Source organism: Oncorhynchus mykiss, chromosome 16 (assembly GCF_057628025.1).
Source record: "Oncorhynchus mykiss isolate SJ-2025 chromosome 16, ASM5762802v1, whole genome shotgun sequence".
Classification (NCBI taxonomy): Eukaryota; Metazoa; Chordata; class Actinopteri; order Salmoniformes; family Salmonidae; genus Oncorhynchus; species Oncorhynchus mykiss.
Window position 1 is genome coordinate 42,787,118 of NC_143037.1, and position 21,952 is coordinate 42,809,069.

Below are 21,952 nucleotides of genomic sequence, written 5' to 3' on the forward strand. Positions count from 1 at the left end.
ACATCCACAGGAATAATACAGTAACACTACATAATTCCTATAACCCAACAGGATAGCAACACTCACTCCATTCCCATGGACAACAGAGACACGCCCACCACCAGCAGGTCCAGCATGTTGAAGGAGTTACGGCAGAAAGAGCCTGGATGCAGGAAGGCTCCATACACCGTCATCTGGAGGGGGAACACTTGGGTTAACATACACTAGCTGTCACCAGGTTAATGTCCTAAATATTATACCATTTCATCCAATAGGAATTTAGACCACTTTACCTTCAGCACAATCTCAATGGTGAACACAGTGGTGAAGACAATATCAGCATAAGCCAAGACCTGCAGAAAAGCGAGGGTTGGTCGAGTTATCATCACATAGCGAAGTCATTCACGTAGCGTACTTTACACCAGGGGTTCTCAAAGGGGAGTCCGAGGAACTGCAGAGGGTCCGCAGACAGATCTCAATATATATATTTTGATGAATATTACTAACAACAGATGAAACAACTTTTGGCCAAGGGATCCGTGGAATAAGTTTCAATTGTGTTATACAATACAATGGTATTCATCTACAATGTATGTTCTTAACCCTGGGCATCATGGGCCTGGGATAATCACAGGGATATGGGTATTCACAGTGATAAAATATTTAGATTTGGGGGAAATTAGCTTGGAAACAGCACAATTTTCTCTCTGATGCCAAGACATTGGGCTTTAAAAGACACAGTCATAGATAACAATGGCACTTAAGGAGTTTTACTAATTCGAGTAGTGTTCCCATTATGAGGAAACCTGATTCATTTGCTATCACAAAAGGGGTCCCCGGTACCCTTGCTTTACACTGTTTGTCCTTTTATGGAACGTTTATTGATGTTTCATTTTGAATGCACTTTATTTCAAATGTTATTTTATTTGATGTGTCTGACTGGAAACACATATTTTGACCAATGGGTAAATGGTGTAGTCTAAATCTCATGTCTCTATCATAATCTGTTCAAAGTTTTTACCCTTGCAGGTGACCAAAATTAAGGTGAATAATTCAATGGAGGCCGGAGAATTTTTCTTGTCAAAAATATACAGTACGAGTCAAAAGTTTGGACCCACCTGCTCATTCAAGGGTTTTTCTTGATGTTAACTATTTTCTACATGGTAGAAGAACAAAAAAAGAGTTCAATAAATCAAAATATATTTTATATTTGAGATTCTTCAAAGTAGCCTTATGTCTTATATATTAGTATTCACTTTTCATATTAATTGGAAATTGTTGTTCTTTTTAGTAGATTTCTTGCAAAAGCAAGCGTATCTCTGTGAAATGTCAACGGAGCACTGAGCGTACTGTAAGCTTTTTAAAATTGAATTAATAATTAATAATCAGACTTTTCGGATATAATGTTAATCATATGTTAGAGAAAGACCCCACTGAAGAATTCAGAACACAAATTGTATTTTATAACATAAGGAAGATTCACCAAAGCGTGTTTTCATCCAGAGTAGATAGACACCCTACACTTAGACTTCCTAAAGGAACATAGCTTGAGCACCTTATTCCTGAATGACTTGGGGTCTATGGGATCCTCAGCGGCCAGTGATATGCTACTGAGGAGGATGAAGAGCAGGATGAAGTTGGTGAAGGGGGTGGCATTGACGATCCTATGACACAGCTTACGAAACCTGACCACGGAGGGAACACAAACACAAAGAAAAGACAACAACCTCAACTTACATAGTTATTGCAACATCCGACGGGAACAGGAGGCCAATTTATTATTGAAACAGGATTTTAATAGCAGTATAATAAGACTCTACGTCAGATACAACCCATTGTTCGTTGTTGGCGTGAATTGAATTGAATAGGGAATGTGTTGATCTGTGCGACTCACTTGTTCTCCGGTCCGAAGATAAAAAAGGAGTAGGTCTCCGGCATAGGAACCTCTTCCTCTTTCAGCTGGAGATCAGCCATTGGTCGAGGCCGTGGGCTCTCAGGGATAGCAGGCTCCTCCTCCTCGTCATCACCTAGAACAGAAGGCGTCGTGGATAGGACAGTTGGTAGTTGGCAGTCATTAAATTATTGTACAGTAAATTCATTATTGACAGGTTTTTTTATGGTGCGCTATCCTTTTTATTTTATTAAAGTAATTTATAAGCAGATATTTTTTTAATAAGGCCACCTCCTTTCAGACAAAAACACAACCATATTTGTTTTAGGTTCATAAACATAAGACATAGTGTAGCAATAGTCGGATTCCAAGTCTGTTTGTGCTGTCTTGCCAACTCCTATGGTTAGTGGCGTGACAATGAAGTTGGCAAGACAGCACAAACAAATCTGGGATCAGGCTACTGTAGCAGGGATAAAAGAGACATGTGCTGTGTGCTCTTTTTTACTTTTTTTATTTCACCTTTATTTAACCAGGTAGGCTAGTTGAGAACAAGTTCTCATTTACAACTGCGACCTGGCCAAGATAAAGCAAAGCAGTTCGACACATACAACAACACAGAGTTACACATGGAATAAACAAACATACAGTCAATAATACAGTAGAAAAAAGTCTATATACATTGTGTGCAAATTAGGTAAGATAAGGGAGGTAAGGCAATAAATAGGCTATTGTGGTCGAAGTAATTACAATATAGCAATTAAACACTGGAGTGATAGATGTGCAGAAGATGAATGTTCAAGTAGAAATACTGGGGTGCAAAGGAGCAAGATAAATAAATAAATACAGTATGGGGATGAGGTAGTTGGATGGGCTATTTACAGATGGGCTATGTACAGGTGCAGTGATCTGTGAGCTGCTCTGACAGCTGGTGCTTAAAAAGTTAGTGAGGGAGATATGAGTCTCCAGCTTCAGTGATTTTTGCAGTTCATTTCAGTCATTGGCAGCAGAGAACTGGAAGGAAAGGCGGCCAAAGGAGGAATTGGCTTTGGGGGTGACCAGTGAAATATACCTGCTGGAGCGTGTGCTTCGGGTGGGTGCTGCTATGGTGACAATTGAGCTGAGATAAGGCGGGGCTTTACCTAGCAAAGACTTGTAGATGACCTGGAGCCAGTGGGTTTGGCGACGAGTATGAAGCGACGGTCAGGCAACGAGAGCGTACAGGTCGCAGTGGTGGGTAGTATATGGGTCTTTGGTGACAAAACGGATGGCACTATGATAGACTGCATCCAATTTGTTGAGTAGAGTGTTGGAAGGTAAATTCCAACACCGAAGTTGAGGATCGGTAGGATGGTCAGTTTTATGAGGGTATGTTTGGCAGCATGAGTGAAGGATGCTTTGTTGTGAAATAGGAAGCCAATTCTATATTTAATTTTGGATTGGAGATGCTTAATGTGAGTCTGTAAGGAGAGTTTGCAGTCTAACCAGACACCTAGATATTTGTAGTTGTCCACATATTCTAAGTCAGAACCGTCCAGAGTAGTGAAGCTAGACGGGCAGGCAGGCAGGTACGGGCAGTTGAAGAGCATGCATTTAGTTTTACTTGCATTTAAGAGCAGTTGGAGGTCACGGAAGGACAGTTGTATGGCATTGAAGCTTGTCTGGAGGTTAGTTAACACAGTGTCCAAAGCAGGACCAGATGTATACAGAATGGTGTTATCTGCATAGAGGTGGATCACAGAATCACCGGCACCCCCATAGAGACTGCCAGAGGTCCGGACAACAGGCCCTCCGGTTTGACACACTGAACTCTATCAGAGAAGTAGTTGGTGAACCAGGCGAGGCAGTCATTTGAGAAACCAAGGCTGTTGAGTCTGCCGATAAGAATGTGGTGATTGACAGAGTCGAAAGCCTTGGCCAGGTCGATGAACACGGCTGCCTCTTATCGATGGCGGTTATGATATCGCTTAGGACCTTGAGCTCTGTCGAGGATGAGCACAACAACCTCAGACAACTCATATTTCCGATTCCCGGAAAATGGCTGGATAACAACAAAAGCATGTGTGGTAGTACAGCCTTTAAAAGGCAGTGGACAGCGTGTAAGAATAGACTGGACTTAAAAAGATGATGATCTTTGGGATGAGTGGCTAATAATAATTAGGTGGGGCTATTCTTATACTGACTATACCGCGGCTAGGAGAGCAGCACCGATGGTCATTCAATCCAATGCAATGACGTCAACATCAAGCAGTAGCTTTCTTACTGCAATTAGCTATCGACTATTAGATTCAGTTGCTTCTCTTTTTTGTAACGGTTCGATTAGTAGAAGTGAGATTCAGGTGATAGTACAGTAGTGTATGCTGGGATCATTCCTGAAGCCTTGCCTGGCCTAGGGCTGGCTCAGACAGTGCCTACCACCTACCTGGGAAGTCTGCTGAAGGGAAGGGATCCTTCACTTCCTTCACGTTGGATTCAAACTCATCAACTTTCAGCTGGAATTGAAAACAACGGATATGTAATGAGACTTTATAAACAGCTTTACAGGTTTATAAACAGCTAAAAACAGAGCTTTTCAGAATACAAGAGACACAGCTAACTAAATACCACACATGGACCCAGCATCAGATCATTGACAGCTTAATGGCACAGTACACAGTAGGCTATCAGTGCCATCTCAACACCTGGTTCAGGACTGAAATAGTGAAATGTAACCCTGCACCAAGAGATGTGGTGTTAGATCCTGTTGGCTCAGTAGCCCTCTTTGCTGACTGACCGTAGCGGTGGTGGGAATCCACTCTATCTTAGTTCTCTGTCCGGCCAGCTTCTTAATGCTAGGCTTAGTTAACTAACCTCATACACTAACCTGCCAGGTACAGACAGAGGACTCTTGAGTCAGCAGTACTAACCTTAGCAGTGGTGGGAATCCCCTCTATCTTAGACCTCTGTTCAGCCAGTTTCTTAGCCAGCAGAACCCTCTCCTCATCAGCCTTGTCTGGCATGTTGGCCCTGGTAGGAACAGGTGGAGAGAGAGGGAGAACAGGGGAACATTTAGTTGTAATAAAGTATGTATAGCTAACAAGCGGTTGATTAAGATGGGAAAGGAAGGAAGATAAAGATAAAGGAGGATAGAGAAAGTTGAGCAAACAGCAGCTAACATCCAGTACTTGACATGGGCAGGAGTTCACCGCAACTGTGTACCGGCACCTCAGATTTTGTTCTTCTTGAGTTCCCGCACCTCCTATAGAATATTAGCTCAAAGGTATTATAGAGCTCCTGCAACTAAATATAAGGGATGCCGGCACACAAAATGAGTACTGGGTCTAAGTCTAAGTCTAAGTCAAGCACTGCTAACATCTTCAATTTATTTAGCTCTTTCTGCAATGGTGCCAAACAAGAGTGTGTTGAGTCAAAGGAGGGTTGTTGTGTTTACCTGAGCAGTTTCCGCCTCTTTCTCTCCTCTGCTTTGTCTTTCTGGGCGGCCGTCAGGCTCTCTGCTTCTGCCAGGTTGTCAACAGCGATGGCCAGGAACACGTTGAGGAGGATGTCTGTTCACACAGCACTCAGGAAACAACAGCCCTGTACTTGGGCCTGCTCTTAGCTATGCCACAGTCTAGCCTTGTAATTACACAATTATTTACATCCCATTAAACAAGCCCTATTTCTGTAACCAAACACGTCACAAACTCTTCTATCCTGACCGACGGTAACAAAAATGATTAATCGAGTTGGCCAATAACCACACTGCTAACCCGATGCCGAACCTTACATTAAGACAAAAGTTAAACTTTGTTTTCACACATTTTTATGACAAAGCCACTTTTGCCTTAGTGGCTGTGGTAACTAGTGACAACCGATCACCTGAGGGGTACTGCCATCACCACAGCAGCCTACCACGGCCTGAGGATGATGATGATGTCAACCCGAGACTCAAACTCTATAGAGTCCACCCCCTGGATCCTTCATCTACAGCCGTTGGCTTCATCTCAGTCACCGCCTGAATCCCCTCACATCCCATTCCATTTCCTCAATAAATATTCTAAACACTTTTCAATGTACTGGTGAAGTGAAGGATACAGTTTCCACAGGTGAAGAGGATGATGAAGTAGATGCTGACTAGGATGCCAGGGAAGACTGGTCCACCGTAAGCCATGATACCATTATACATGATGGAGTTCCAGTCCTCCCCTGTCAGAACCTGAATGAAGAGGAGGAAGTCATTCAATCCAAATCCGACAGTCCGGCCAGTCAGTCAACACATCACGCAACAATAGAAAGCACAATACCTGGAAGACACTGATGAGCGCCTGGGGGAAGTTGTCAAAGTTACTGCGTCTGATCTCCTGGTCTGGGAAGTTGAACTTCCCCCCGAACACCTGCATGCCCAGCAGGGAGAAAATGACGATGAAGAGGAAGAGGAGGAGGAGCAGCGAGGCGATGGAACGGACTGAGTTTAACAGGGAGGCAATCAGGTTACTGAGGGAGGTCCAATACCTGAGAGCGGGGAGAGCGGGGAGAGTAGTGGGCTGTTATCAGAGATATACTGTACAGTGGTACTTAGGTGAAAGGTTTAAAAAAGTAATTTTCCTCTTAGGGCCACCGTAGAGATACTAGACTATATCAAATGTTTGTTTACATTGACTATGATTATATTACTGATGTCATATCATATCGTTGATCTCGGCATTTCAAATGCAAAGTTTGGCAAGTGCTGTTTTATTGTTGACTCCTTAAACTTGGAAAGCACAGAGATGCCACTCAGTGATTGTGAGACACCGGAGAACAAACCCCAAAATCATAGCAACAGCTGTGTCACCAAATGTTAAATCTCTCTGATGGAAGGCTAGCTAGCTCGGGATTTGATAAGGCTCGCCAGAATAGCAAATGATTGGTCAATAAATGCTCTTCCAGTGAGGTGACTTACTTGGTGACCTTTAGCAGTCTCAGCAGGCGGATGCAGCGGAGGACAGAGATGCCGAGAGGGGACATGACGTCAGCAGTGACCAGGATGATCTCGAGGATGCCCACGCTCACCACAAAGCAGTCAAAGCGGTTGAACAGGGACAAGAAGTATTGAGGCAGGCCCAGAGCATACATCTTCACAAACATCTCCAGCGCAAACAGGGTCAGCAGCACCTTGTTGGCATTATCTGAGAAAGGACACAGGAAACAACGAGGACAAAGGGATAGGCAAGAGGTAACCGATAAGAAATCAGGGATAGGCAAGACAGGCCCCTAAGAACTGATCTTTGTTGGCACTGCCTGACACCAGAGAGAATAACACAGCTAAGTAAGTGGAGGCTGGTGGGAGGAGATATAGGAGGATGGGCTCATTATAATGGCTGGAATGGAATTCATGGAACGGAGTCAAACATGTGGTTTCCATATGTGTGATGTGTTTGATACCGTTTCCATTGATTCCTTTCCAGCCATTACAATGAGCCTGTCCTTCTATAGCTCCTCCCACCAGCCACCATCTAAGTAATATTTTATTTGTGAGTGAATGTTGTCTTCTTTCATGCAAGTCGGAATACTTTCTGCTGGGAACAAACACCCAAAGGCTTAGGCTATCGAATCCCCTTAGGGCTATTCAAATATGTATTTTGGGAGAAGCAAAACAGTGAGCAGACATTTCCTTATGGCTTTTTCTCTCCTCGCCTGACGACTCACACTAAATTCTTCCGCAGCTCTGTCGTTCGCTGCGTACTTCACTCTGCCGTCATTGAAGTCGTTTGTGGCGTCGAGGGGCGTGGTACAAAACAAAGTCATCAGCGATAGGATCTTCTCAAACCAATCATAGTAACAAATCCAATGAGACATTTCCAAACCGCCGCTTTACCCATGTGTGTTCTGGCCCAATCCATCGGTTTCTGTACCAATCAGGCGGCCCCGAATGGGTTCGCATCCGGTGAAGGGTCGGGCAGGTATTCAGATCCAGACTCATTGGGAGAAGAAACTAACGTCCGTAGGCGTGATGTAACATTTGGCCGGAGCAAGGAGTCTGGGTTGCCAGGCAATTATTAATATATATATATATATATATTGGACCTTCTTTTTGTCCTGTTCCTGTTATTAATTTGGATGTGCGTAAAACCCCCCGCATTCATTATCGGCAAGACAGGGTGCTAAGAACTGACCCTGAGACAGCAGGACGTTTGATGTAGTTTATGGTTTGTACTGGGAGCTGCTATTTCTGTACTAGAGGCTCAGGTTCTGTCTATGGGGGTAACATTAGTAAACTAAAAAAAAGTCACCATAAGTAAAAGAGGTCCCAGTATATATAAAGAGATAAAGACATAACAGAAACTTGTGTATGCTTATGTGCCAATATTCTGACCTGAGATCTGCGTAACGCAATATTGTTGTGCAAGTATCTTATTGACATCAATGAACGATTTAAGCGAAAGCCTGAGTTGTGGAAGCTTATCTTTACTCTGAATCGGGCCAATGCAGAACATGCTTCCTAGATGTACTAGTCAATGGCAGTTTCAGTGAGAGCGTAAAACAGACCTTATATAGTAGTGTGTGCATGAGTATGTGTGTCTATGTATGTTTGTGAATGCCTGCATGCCTGTGTGTGTGTACCTTGTACAGTAGTAAGCATGTCTGACTGGTGGTGATGTTCACTAGCGATGGCAATAGTATTCAGGAAGACCACCAGAATCACAGACCAATAAAATGTCTTCGATTTTACATAGACGAGACACTTCATCCTGAAGAACCGGTTCCAGCGACGAGCCTGACGACTGGGGAGAGAGGGTTGAGCGAGAAAGAGAGGGAAAGAGGGAGGAGAAATGAGAGACGAGAGGGGGGGAGAGGAGAGGAGGAGAGACAGAGAGAGGAGAGAGGGAGAGAGGGAACGAGGGAGGAGAAATGAGAGATGAGAGGGGGAGAGAGGAGAGGAGGAGAGACAGAGAGAGAGAGAGATAAAGAGAGAGAGAGAGAGAGGAAGAGAGAGAGAGAGAGAGGGAGGGAGAAAAGGGAGGGAGACAGAGAGGAGAGAGGGAGAGAATGAGGGAGAGAGGGAGAAAAACAGGGAGACAGAGAGAGCAGAGAGGGAGAGAATGAGGGAGAGCGAGGAAGGAGAGGATGGTCTGAAGTCAGTTACCATGTCTATGATCTGTAAAAAAAAATATACATATTACATTTAAATGATGTATTGTTTATGTTTTTATCTCAGTACTCACTAATAGTACACCACCCGGCTCTCACCCTCCTTCCCTATCAGACTGTCTGTGTCTGCCTCCGTCAAAGGCAGGAGTCCTGCCAAGAATAAACAGAATATTAGGGGGACTTGTATATATTAAGACACCCTACACCCCAACCCACCTCTTGTCTCTTGGCCCTCCAACCTCTACAGGGGGTCAGCTCCCACTCAGCCCAGTCAAAGCTCTTCTCTGTCCTGGCACCCCAATGGTGGAACAAGCTTCCCCTTAACATCAAAACAGCAGAGTACCTACCCATCTTCCGAAAATGTCTGAAACCCTACCTCTTTGAAGTGCATCTTAAATAAACCCCCAGGGGCACCCCGCCCCAACTTGCCTTTTCTGACTATCACTGACTTTGCTGTTAACTACATTATTGAGGGAACATGTACTTACTATGACTGTGATATGTAGTTGTCTCACCTAGCTATCTTAAGATGAATGCACTCATTTGTAAGTCGCTCTGGATAAGAGTGTCTGCTAAATGACTAAAATATAAAATGCAATGTTGCTCAAATCCCTGGGAACCCCCAGAACAAATCAGACACCCTACAACAATTTAGACGTCGGACGCCTCCAAGAGATGTCGGGCACCCTCACGAGTCAATCTACCTTTCCCCTCCTGGTCGTTTTCTAGGACCTCAGCCTGAGTGATCCATTCCATGTAACCCTTCAGGTCCTCATCCAGCTGCTGGGTCTCCCTCAACTTCTGGAACTCCCCTCGGGACTTAGCCTTCTCTCTCTCCTTAGTGAACTCTCTGGGTGTAGGGAAGAGGACAAAAAAAGGTTGTGTAGAAAATAACAGACATTTCTGATTAAATACACCAGACAAGGTAACTAGAAGAACAGTATACTCTTAGAAAAAAAAGGGTTCCAAAAGGGTTCTTCGGCTGTCCAAATAGGAGAACCCTTTTGGGTTCCATGTGGAACTTTCTGTAGAAAGGGTTTTACGTGGAACCAAAAAGGGTTCTATGCGGAACCAAGAAGGGTTCTATGCGGAACCAAGAAGGGTTCTTCAAAGGGTTCTCCTATGGGGACAGCCAATGAGCCTTTCTAGGTTCCAGGTAGCACCTTTTTTTTCTAAAAGCGTAGAGTAGAATAGAGGACATGATCATACCCGCTGAGAACACCCAGGACCAGATTGAGCACGAAGAAGGATCCAATTAGGATCAGAGTCACGAAGTAGAGCCAGGGCCACTCGTTCCCTATGGCATCGTTCACCTGCAGGAGAACATCACTACTGCATTGCTACAATGTCACTACAACATAATACACAAGTGTTTCCCAAACCCGGTCCTGGGGCCCCAAAGGGGGGCACATTTTGGCTCCCATAGCACTACACAGCTGATTCAAATAATCGAATTTGATGACATGTTGATAATTGGAATCAGCTGGGTAGTGCTAGGGCAAAAACCAAAACCGAGTTGTCATACAGTCATACAGTCACAAAGGAGAGCCAGGGCCATCATTCACCTGAAGGACAGCACAACATTACTACCAACTACAGTGTCACTACTGTAATACAGTAGGTTGTTTGCTACACCACGACGAAGGTGTATGGGTCATCTATTCTAATACACTGCCTTTAATTAGGTCATTGGGAGGCAAAATAAGCTGTCTGCGGAATCGCAGCCGGATTCTGACTGCATCTCATGTTCTGTGAAGGGCCTAGATGTATGGTCCTCTCAGGTAATGGCACGCCACAGGACCCTGCTGTGATGCAGTCAGATGCTTCTCATAGGGAGGAGAGACTGACCCAGTAGAGCACATCGGTCCAGCCCTCCATAGTGATAGACTGGAAGACGGTGAGCATGGCGAAACCAAAGTTGTCAAAGTGGGTGATGCCGAAGTTTGGCCCCGCCCAGCCTGAACGACACTCTGTCCCGTTGAGGAGGCAGCGGCGCCCGTTACCGGCCTGGGCACAGGGGGCGGGCCTCTCATTCTCTAATGTAGCCATGATGTCTGGAGGAGAGAGAGAGAGAGAGAGAGAGAGAGAGACAACCAAATGTTTTATTGTGAAAGATGTTGATGTGTGGTGACCAGGGTTAGGGTCAATTCGATTTCAATTCCAATCAATTCAGAAAAACCCAATTCCAATTCCAAAATTTTGGAGAAAAGGACAGAGAGCGTCACAGAAACATTTTCATTGTGAAAGACGTTGATGTGTGGTGACGTGATCAGTGCGCGCTGTATAGCAAAGACTATACAGCACTAACACATTAGCGACCAGGTGCCTTGCTTACAACTCAGACCTCCACCCAAAGAGGAGAGTAGAGCTACCTGGTTGTCCAAATATTACCTGGTTGTCCAAATATTACCTGGTTGTCATAGTTGTTTGTCCTCAATGTGAGTGACTTACCTCAAATACTCTTCACATACTCTTTACTATATCTCCTACTTTGTCGCTTACCTGTGCCGGTCCAGTAGCAGGTCTTGTGCATCTTACACTTAAAGAGCTCCAGACCTACGATGGCGTAGATGGTGACCATGAAGAAGACCAGAAGGCCAATGTGCAACAGGGGCAGCATTGCCTTCAGGATAGAGTTCATCACCACCTGAAGGCCTGGAGGGGAACACTCACTACCTCAGTACTACTTCAATAAAAAAATTAAAAAACAGACATATTAGCCAACAATGAGGGTCAATGGTGTGGTCAAGAAACAGAAATGCGCGCTAAGCTAAAACCTGAAGAAACAATATTGTAAAACATAATGGAATGAGATGACAGTGTGACCCACTATGACCCACTGTGAATGTTACTCGAAGCCTGACGAAGAACTTTTGGTCGAAACGCTGCACTGGAGAATCAAACAACTGAAACATCAAACAATGTGTGGGCGTGTGTGGGCGTGTGTGGGCGTGTGTGGGCGTGTGTGGGCGTGTGTGGGCGTGTGTGGGCGTGTGTGGGCGTGATGTGTTGGTTCTTACTGGGGACTCCAGTTACGAGACGTAGGGGCCTGAGCACCCTGAATGCTCTGAGGGCCTTCATATCTAACCCTCCTCCCTTCTCCATGTGAATGCCTGCTAGATAGTTGATGGTGTCCAGGGCGATGGTGAAGAGGCTGCAGGAGAAAAACAACAGATAGAATTAGTAACTGGTGACACTTTTACTCTAGGCTCACTACGTACGCATTCATAAAGCCTTTATAACAGCTACATAGGACATTATAGAGTGGCATGCAACTAACTGAACACCACAGAGATACTAAACAATTGACTTTCTCTGTAACCCTTTAACCTGAAGCCAACTAAAGCCAAGCATTATGCATTGTGGTGTGGTTGTAATGCATTGTGGTGTGGTTGTAATGCATTGTGGTGTGGTTGTAATGCATTGTGGTGTGGTTGTAATGCATTGTGGTGTGGTTGTAATGCATTGTGGTGTGGTTGTAATGCATTGTGGTGTGGCTGTAATGCATTGTATGCCCCCTTTATAATCTACTGGCATAAAACTGAATGTGACTGTAATACGCTGTTGTGCAGAACCAAACCATACAGTGCTAGTTGGATTGATTGGCTTCCATACGGAGCCCTCCCATAAGGGCACGTCTTACCCCATGAAGACAATGACGAAGTCCAGTAAGTTCCAAGCGTTCCGCAGATAGGCTCCCTCGTGGAATACAAAGCCGTACGCTATTATCTTCAGAAAGCACTCCAACGTAAAGATCACCAGGAAGATATACTCCAGACTCTCCTGAAAGAGAAAGACACGAAAACCTCGGCAATGAGACTCTTTGCAAAACTCGTCATCTTTACTTATCCAGTAGAAAAGAGACAAGGGAGTTTGTTCCAATTTGCAGTTGTAAAGCTCACGCACAACATACACACCGAACAGGCTGGGATCAGATTTGATACCCAACTCCCGGGTCTAACATCTTTCATTTTAGGAAAGCAAAGAGCCCATCTGCCTGAAAAGACCTATCGACGGCAGTTAGTTCAATGGAGGATGAAAGGCATTTCAAGGCCCACTCTGTGATATTTTCCTCTGTTTTTCCCCCCTTCATTAACGATATAAGAACATAGGAGTGAGCATTTAAGGGAAAATGATTGGGGTCACTGAAACCTTTGACACAACCGGCTGCTGTAGAATCAAACAGGCTTTAACGGTATTAGATTTGCCAGCTTGTTCTCTCGCGACAGCTCTGATTAGGCAGGGCCTGGACAGGGTTTAAAGGGATGACGCTGACTCAGTAAGAGGGACGTCTGGTGAGACTGGGTGCCATTGTAGTTTTGTCAGCTACACACACACACACACACACTGGCTCACATACTGACATACTAGCTCTCACATAAACAGTACGCAGAGGGAAAGTATGATGTTTTGTAACCATCCTTCGTTCGAGCTGATAGTGCTACAGACGATAAGTCAGATAAACATTTGATTCCCTGTGGTATTAGCTCTAGCATTGATAGTGTCAGGAAGAGCAGGCGAGCTCACACACAAACAGCACCATGTAGGGTGTCCCTCTGTCTCTATACACACACTGTGGCGGTCGCTAGAACAGACAGGCAGAGGAACTGTGGAACACACAACAACTGCACCGTGACAGACTACATTTACGACAGCTACTTTTCGGGGACAACGTTTAGGCCTTTACATCTCTGTGTTGCCAAATCACTTCCAAGGAGTTCAGTTATTTTCTGGTTCCCCTGACTGAAACAAACCGATTGGATGGATTCAAATAGTTATTCTAAATGTTTTCCACACTGTATTTACATATGTCTGTGCAGTGAAGAACAGTCACAGAACTAAACCCCGCTTGAGTTCCAGTTTGGCCAGGTCTCCATTGAGAAAGAGCTCTTCTGACCTCAAATGGGACTTCCTGGTTAAATAAAGGTTAAATAATGGAATTAGTGAAAAGTGAATTGTCTTGTATGTAGCAGCATTGCAGATGGCTCAGAGTTACTCATCGTTACTCACTGCTTATACTTATTAGTAGTCAATATTCAGATGAACTATTTACATGCACTGTAGATCTAATCGGTAAAATTACTTTAATAGCCAGCGTCCTTCTAAAGAATGAAACTAACACCACCGTGGTCGTTAGGACAGACAAACGCTTCTCAGTTCATCAAATTCCTGCCCTGCTAGAGCTGCCCTGGTCAACTGTTATTGTGAAGTGGAAACGTCTAGGAGCAACAACGGCTCAGCCGCAAAGTGGTAGGCCACACAAGCTCACAGAACGTGTCCTCAGTTGCAACACTCACTACCGAGTTCCAAACTGCCTCTGGAAGCAACGTCAGCACAATAGCTGTTCGCAGGGAACTTCATGAAATGGGTTTCCATGGCCGAGTAAAGCTCGCCGCCATTGGACTCAGCAGTGGAAACGTGTTCTCTGGCAGTCTGACATACTAATCTGGGTTTGGCAGATGCGAGGCAAACTAATGCATAGTGCCAACTGTAAAGTTTGTTGTAGGAGGAATAATGGTCTGGGGCTGTTTTTCATGGTTCGCGCTAGGCCCCTTAGTTCCAGTGAAGGGAAATCTTAATGCTACAGCATACAATGACATTCTAGAGGATTCTGTTCTTCCAACTTTGTGGCAACAGTTTGGGGAAGGCTCTTTCCTGTTTCAGCATGTCAATGCCCCTGTGCACAAAGTGAGGTCCATACAGAAATGGTTTGTTGAGATCGGTGTGGAAGAACTTGACTGGCCTGCACGGAGCCCTGACCTCAACCCCATCAAACACCTTTGGGATGAATTACAACGCCGAATGCGAGCCAGGCCTAATCGCCCAACTTCAGTGCCTGACCTCACTAACGCTCTTGTGGCTGAATGGATACAAGTCCCAGAAACAATGTTCCAACATCTAGTGGAAAGCCTTCCCAGAAGACTGGAGGATGCTATAGCAGCAAAGGTGGGACCAACTCCATATTAATGCCCATGATTTTGGAATGAGATGTGGTCATGTAGTGTGTGTATATACATATATATATATATAAATATACACACACACACACACACACACTTTAAAGTGAATTACAAAGTGGGACAGTATGTATAAGTATCAGACTGAGTGTTTCCAGTGACAGTGCTCTGCGTCCGTGAGGTGATGCTGACTGTGAATGCACGTCGACACACTTCTTCTAACAACCAGGGAGGGTGGTCTTCAGACCAGAAGCAATACTACTTGAACCCCGGTCTCATTCACCTACTTCTGACGACCAGGGGGAGAGTGGGTTTACTTCTCCAGAGCCCAGAGGACAGCTCCTGTTTCAGGCCTCGCATCCTTGGAATGACTCACTCACCGAGGAGCTGGTGGGTGGGCTGAGAGCCAGCCGAGGGCCAGCGGAGAGACGAGTCATACAGGATTAATCAGCGAAGCATTAGGAGATCTTATGCCAAATCAGATTTAATGACAGGAATGGCTAGATGGATCATGCTTGGGTTGTAATCTAGGGTGATGAGATGGATGTGTATCCTATGGATTGACAACACATTAACAGTATGTTGGCCATGGTAGTGTTACTCTGTTGTGATGAAAGGAGGTGGAACGTGGACCATGACAGAGTTCCATTTAGCAGATGCTTTTATTCAAAGCGATTTACAGTAGTGCTTGTATTATTCATTCCATATGGATGTCCCCAGCGGAAGTCGAACACACAATCCTGGCGCCGCAAGCGTTCTGCTCTACTAACTGAGACACGCAGGACCATGGCACAGGCACCTAGTTTCCATGTCGCAGAACTACGAGGAAGCAGAACTAGGGAGAGCCGGGCACAGGGTTCGTGAACTTGGGTGCGCTGGCTAGCTATGTGGCGCTAAGGGGCAGTTGGTGCACTGGGTGTTCCATCTAAACATTCTATACAGTAGGAGGGCCTAAGGTCCGTCTGTCAGGGTCATAGACTGCCATAAAATAACGCAATATATGCCACAACAGGTGTAAATGTATGAGTCATCACAGTGTTTACGACCAGATTATAACATATGTTGTCAGTTATGTCAGTTGTGACATATTATGACATGGTTATGACCGTGTGTCAAGTAATGTTTCAACTGATAATTATTAACTGGTTCCACAGGCTTTTTTTGTTTACACAAATGTTTGGTCCGCGTTACCTTAACAACAACAAAAATTGTTGGCCTAAGCTTTGCTCCGACAAAAATGATGTGTTTGCTCAACTAGTTACACACACAGTGCTTTAAACATACATATTTGTCACACGTTGACATGCATTATTATATTGTGCATGTAAACTGTAATTATTATTCAACCTGTCCCCAACTGGGATTTGAACTCGCAAACTCTTGGTTCACGGCATTCCAAGCTTACAGCTACGCCACCACGTCAATGTCAATTATCAGTTCATCTGACTATTCTCTCTTCATTGATTTACGTAGGTCATTTCTGTCTTTTTTTTATTTTATTTTCTGTATGGTTGTCTAAAGTTGGTGGGGCATTTTATTCAGTTTTAATGCAAATCCTTAATCACTATGATAAATAAAATGGTTTATCTTGAGTGTACTTCTAGCAGAGTTGAGATTTACTTTGAAGTGCGTAGTGTAGCAACACAGGTGAAATCAGTCATTGACCGAGGTGTGGTGGCATAGCTGTAAGATTGGAATGCCGTGAACCAAGAGGTTGCAAGTTCAAATCCCAGGTGAGGACATGTTGAATATTAATTACTGTAGAAATGAACATGCACAATGTAATCATGAAGAGCAACGTGTGTCAAATGTGTATGTTAAAAGCACTGTCTGTGTGTAGAACTAGACTGTGCAAAAATATAAATGCAACATGTATTTCATGAGCTGAAATAAAAGATCCTAGACATTTTTCAAATGCACAAAAAGCTTATTTCTCTCTAATTTTGGGCACAAATTTGTTAAATCCATAGATAATGATAATGATAATGACATAATGAATTCATTTCAATTGACTGATTTCCTTATATGAAATGTAACTCAGTAAAATGGTTGAAATTGTTGCACGTTGTGTTTATATTTTTGATCAGTATAGTTCTCTCTTGTTTGGCCAATGTTTTGGGTTATTCGGGTAATACTTGGGCCGAGAAAAAAAACTGCAGAACCAGTTACTTAAAAATAATGAGTTGAAACAACTAGATTTATTTTACATTGCATGTTCTGTGTGCCTGATCTGAAAGACTGTCTCTGATCTTCGGAGACAATCCTTACACACATAGACACTCTCCAGTATCATAGACTAGTTATCTCAAGACACTTTCAAATATTCCTTCAGAAATCTCCTAAATTATGGGGTGAGTGTATGGAAAAACCTCCTGGGTTGTGGGGTTATGTACAAGTATAACCCTCCGACTCAGAACTATGGCCTGCACCGTACTCCCACACCCACATCAGTACATCAACACACACCTATGAGAACAGGCCTAAATATAAAGCCTCAGGATGCTCCTCAGACCAGGCTAGGGAGGGCTAACACCTGCCTAACGCCTGTCTTGCCTTACAGTCACTGAGTGTGTGATCAATTATTAAAACTATATCTGATCGACAGATATTTTATTAGGTGCTGTTGATACTTAGCCTGGGTGCCTGTCTATTTCATTATGGATTTGAGCTGGTAAGAGAGCAGTTCAGACTGGCACCCAGCCTAGTTGATAGCGTAGCGGTGTTAAGATGATGAGCGGCTGTTGTCCAGTGTATGCGGACGGAAACCACATCCTGGCTAATCTTGGAACCCAGAAACAAATCTCTCCAGCTAACAGTCTGTCATGAGCGACTATATCCAAACTAATGTCACGGTCTCATTTACCATGCTGGTGTGACACTGTCAAAAACCAAGGCTCCAAAATCTCAAACTCATACTCTGAAAACCTCTATATAACTTTCAGCATGTAAACTAAAACCCTCTCACTGATTCCCTTGCCTGCTTGTCAGTATATTTCCACATGTTGCCCTACGTATAGCACTGTCTTAGCTCTGGAGGCATGTTGAGGATGGGGATGGGACTCAAGGGGCCGATGTACTATAGCTGGAGCAGTTAGCTACTGGACAGGACAGTCTGACCTGGCGATGACTCGAAAGGGGAAGCCCCGAGATGACCAACTGACTATGACCAAACACTCTGTTTGTTTCGAAAGGAGATTACTTGGATTTCAAGCATTTGTGCCATGTATTAGCCTACCAGTCATACGCTAAGGATAGAAGGACACAGCTGTTGTTGTCCAACTTACGACCGTCAGTTTGTTCAACATGCCTTAGTTGCCATCAGCCACAAAATACCCTCTTACTGCATGTTGATGTGACATCACTCTACTGGGAAAACCCCCCCAAATGTAGCCTCAACTGTGGGGTCATTGGAGTCAACACGGGCCAGCAGGTTTTCCTAATGTATGGTATACTCAGTGCATGTCATAATTATGTTACAATCAGAACAGCTTTACACACACAAACTGAAGATCAGGTCAGTAGGTTCTCACCAGGCTGGTATTGGTAGCGTTGTTGTCGTCTTCAGGCATGGGTAGGAACACAGCCAAGGCCACACAGTTGGCAAAGATGGTCAGCAGGATGATGATCTCAAAGGGTCTGGAGAGGACGGCTCAGGAAGACAACAACCAGGCAGATACACACAGGGCTAATATTGAAAAATATGAGACTGGACTAGACAGGAACATTGAGCTATTGAGAGATATGTTCTTGTTGTGGATTTCACTGGGATGCTTCCTGAGATATGACCTTGATGGTGAAAACAGTCAAGTGATTTCCTAATTTGTTTTGCGTCTGCATGTCCGTGAACCGATTATTTTAAAATCGTACGCAGAAGAAGTTCTAAATGTAATTGAGTTGCTACTGGCAGCCTGCATTAACCCTGTTGGCCTTGAGATACTCAGCTAGCCTCTAAATCGAAATGCAGATTCGAGCCAATGTCATTTAAGTAGTTGAACATGTTGTTACTCCAACTTTGTGAAAGTGAAAAACTGAAACATTTTCACTTTTGTCAAAAACAACTTTATATCAAATTAGTGCCTTTGATTTGATAGCCTGCACATGCGCAGTTCGACGCGATTGACGTATTTCTGCGCATGAGCTTAGCTAGCTAACATCGCCTTGAAAACAAGTGTGATCCGGGATTTCTATTGGGGAAGCAGTTTCTGCCTATCTTTATACTGTACCGTCTTTGATTTTATGTCAACATGAAACACAATTTTAGCAAACTAAAACCGACTTCCTGAGCTTCAAATGGGCAATTGAGTCTTCACATAGGAATTAATGGTGTGAAATCATCAATCACTTTGTCCATATAAAGTTGGACCTGACTGAAAATAAATAATATAAAAACGAAATAAATATTTTTCATATAACTTAAACGAAATAAAAACTAGCAAATCAGGTCTGAAAACGAACTATAACGAAACTGAATTAAAAATAAAAACGAATATAAACGGACCATGAACCTGCTATAATCCTGCCGCCCTGCTCATTCCCACCTCTAAGTGGAGCTATGTCAGAAATCCCCTGCCAGCTCAGCAGAAGTGTCTCAGTGTGATGCCACAGGACAGCTGCACTACTGACCACCAGCCCAGAATATTATCAAACACTTTAAACACACTTTCTACAAACTCAAATAAGTCCCACAAACTCAAATGAGTTGCCTATGATGATGCATTACTAAGGTCGGTCTCGTGCATGGTGTTGTGTCTGGCACATAGGAAAAGTCATTTTTACAAGTGTTGTAAAGAGTGTATAATTTTAGCTTCCATTTCTAGAACATTCTTCTGCTCCGAGTACCTGAGGCCTGGATTCTGTGAGCACAAAGTGATGTGTAAACAATCAAACTCTTATTTTACGGTTGAATGCAAAGAGGATGCTTCATCCTAACAACCGACAATGCCAAAACATGCCTGCAGAAAAACAAAAGTAGGCGCCATCTTTAATCTATGAATAGGACATCCTGTCAATTGGCAAATCATTTTATGAACCATAATCTATGATTGGCAACAAGCAGTGGATCTAAGAAATAACAATCTCCATCTCCACCATCAAAAGTCCTTTTGCCTCTGGCCAGGAGAAATAGTGTAGACAAATACTAGATGAAATCTAGATGATTTTTTTTTACCAATGTAAAACCAGCAGACAGCTATAGTACGCGAGACTGATCCGAAAACAGGGTGGGACACCCCCAGAGTAGGAAAACATCCTTCAACAACCTGTCTTCAGGATCAAGCTGTCATAGACATCGAATAATGGGTGGAAAAGCCCCTCAGCTCAGACTATGGCAATTTGAAAGTGCACCCAATAACACAGTAGATGCCGTATATAATACCGTAGATATTATGGCTACTCAACTATATGATACTGGTAGAATATACAGTATATATATGGGCTAACTGTGCCCTAACATTTCAACAATGCTCTTTCCACATAAAAGCAGCCAGACACTAATCACTAAATGAACTGGCTTCATTAACTGTTGGGTTTTTTAAATTGTGCAGGGTTAACCCGTGGATAAGCACTCCCGGACAGTGAAAAGACTGGGGTTACATATTTCACATAGACTCTGGGTGGGCAACCCAGGCAGGCTGCATAACAAATGTTTTAACACCTACAACAGTTCCTCAACAGAGATTTGAAAGAGGATTATAGACATGGCTGCGCTTAGGAACTAAATGCACCAGCTGGGAAGTTCCCTGTTCAACTACTCGTACACTTTTAGCATGGCAGGCAGATTGCTTTTGCATATGTACTTGGTCTAAAAAAAACATTTGGCAAGTGACACATTTAAAGTCTGTGAAATGTCCAAACGAGAGTGATACTGTAGAATAGAAGGTTCAACCACCAAGCACATAAATGTCCTGTAGAGAATATAGGCATGACATGAGTAGAGAGCATACAGAGAGTATAACACCTGACTTCGTCTCAGGCCTTAACAACTCCCGTGCCAACATATCCAACAAACACCGGGCTTCTCGGGTATTATCACTTAAATAAGTCACATGGAACATTTCTTTGACAGAATCAAAGAGCAAGAGTCAGGATTGTGTTAAAGAGCGCAGGGTGCATGTGTGCGCGCATGCATTTCTGTGTACTGTACGGGCCCTGAAAGGATACTTCCACTCTACGATGTTAATGCAGGCTTTTCTGAAGGGGTTATTGAGAGTGAAGAAGAAGAGGGATCGGGCGGGGCGAGGGTTACCCCCCGTCGCCTGCATCTTCTTCAACTTATCCCTCTGCTTCCTCTTCAGCTCCTCTTCGTTCATGATGAACGACGTCAACGCAGCCATCGCCGGCTCACCGCTGGACGCCATACTGTCCTGCCCAGGACAAAGCTTCTAAATCCTGGGAAGATACGTCCTCTCCTCTAATCACCACCAAATATTCCAGAAACGGTTGTATCTGCTACACAACTTTGTGTTGTGACTCCACTGTGGCCCCACTTAAGTTCCAGAACTTCCACAATCATTAGTTTGTCAGTTCTGTGCTCTCTTCTCTTCTGCCTCCACTCTCTTCCCTCTCCCTCCTTCTTTCTGTCCTCCTGACTCTTGTCTCTCTCTCCCTCAGAGCCACAGGAACAGGGACAACACAGCGATCCACTTGGCCCAGGCTCCTGTTAGAGGAGTAAACTGCACCAGACCAGGAGAGGAAAACTTAGAGGAGCTGTCTCTGAGCTGCTTGAAGAACAGCAGCTGGCCCGGCCGCCTCCCTGATTTAAATATAGAGCGCCAACGACAGACTGACTGTAGCCATGCTTGGGGATGGCTAACAGGCTTGAGGTGGAGGGTGGGGGGAATGACAGCAGGGGGGGGGGGGGGGGGGGGGGGGGGAGTTGGGTGTAGGGGAGTAGAGGGGTAGCTAAGGGGGTTTTGGGGGGGTGAGGGCGTGGGGGACGGTGTGCACAAGGAATGAAGGGGGAAGCACGATCAGTCAGGATAGAGGAAGTCCTCCTGAGGCAGCAGAAAAAACAGCCTGT

General features: G+C 44.3%; 1 protein-coding gene across 6 annotated transcripts in view; it reads right to left on the reverse strand.

The window, feature by feature from the left end:
* LOC110491948 (dihydropyridine-sensitive L-type skeletal muscle calcium channel subunit alpha-1) overlaps positions 1-21,744 on the reverse strand; it is a 39,298-nt gene extending 17,554 nt beyond the window's left edge. For 4 of the 6 annotated variants that reach the window (XM_090202761.1, XM_090202760.1, XM_090202759.1 and 1 more), the window contains exons 1-20: positions 21,094-21,717; positions 18,465-18,570; positions 12,621-12,760; positions 11,998-12,131; positions 11,480-11,632; positions 10,826-11,031; positions 10,187-10,290; positions 9,682-9,827; positions 9,052-9,127; positions 8,450-8,610; positions 6,789-7,014; positions 6,151-6,358; positions 5,942-6,062; positions 5,298-5,412; positions 4,774-4,873; positions 4,290-4,359; positions 1,874-2,006; positions 1,535-1,664; positions 273-332; positions 67-173 (exon numbers count right to left, since the gene is read on the reverse strand). In XM_090202761.1, coding sequence (XP_090058887.1) covers positions 67-173; positions 273-332; positions 1,535-1,664; positions 1,874-2,006; positions 4,290-4,359; positions 4,774-4,873; positions 5,298-5,412; positions 5,942-6,062; positions 6,151-6,358; positions 6,789-7,014; positions 8,450-8,610; positions 9,052-9,127; positions 9,682-9,827; positions 10,187-10,290; positions 10,826-11,031; positions 11,480-11,632; positions 11,998-12,131; positions 12,621-12,760; positions 18,465-18,570; positions 21,094-21,290 — 2,693 coding nt within the window. In that variant the 5' untranslated portion in view covers positions 21,291-21,717. Of the gene's footprint in view, positions 1-66; positions 174-272; positions 333-1,534; positions 1,665-1,873; positions 2,007-4,289; positions 4,360-4,773; positions 4,874-5,297; positions 5,413-5,941; positions 6,063-6,150; positions 6,359-6,788; positions 7,015-8,449; positions 8,611-9,051; positions 9,128-9,681; positions 9,828-10,186; positions 10,291-10,825; positions 11,032-11,479; positions 11,633-11,997; positions 12,132-12,620; positions 12,761-18,464; positions 18,571-21,093 lie in introns of all 6 variants that reach the window. The other 2 variants (XM_090202756.1, XM_090202758.1) reach the window with 2 other exon arrangements.
* Between the last annotated feature and the right edge of the window lie 208 nt (positions 21,745-21,952).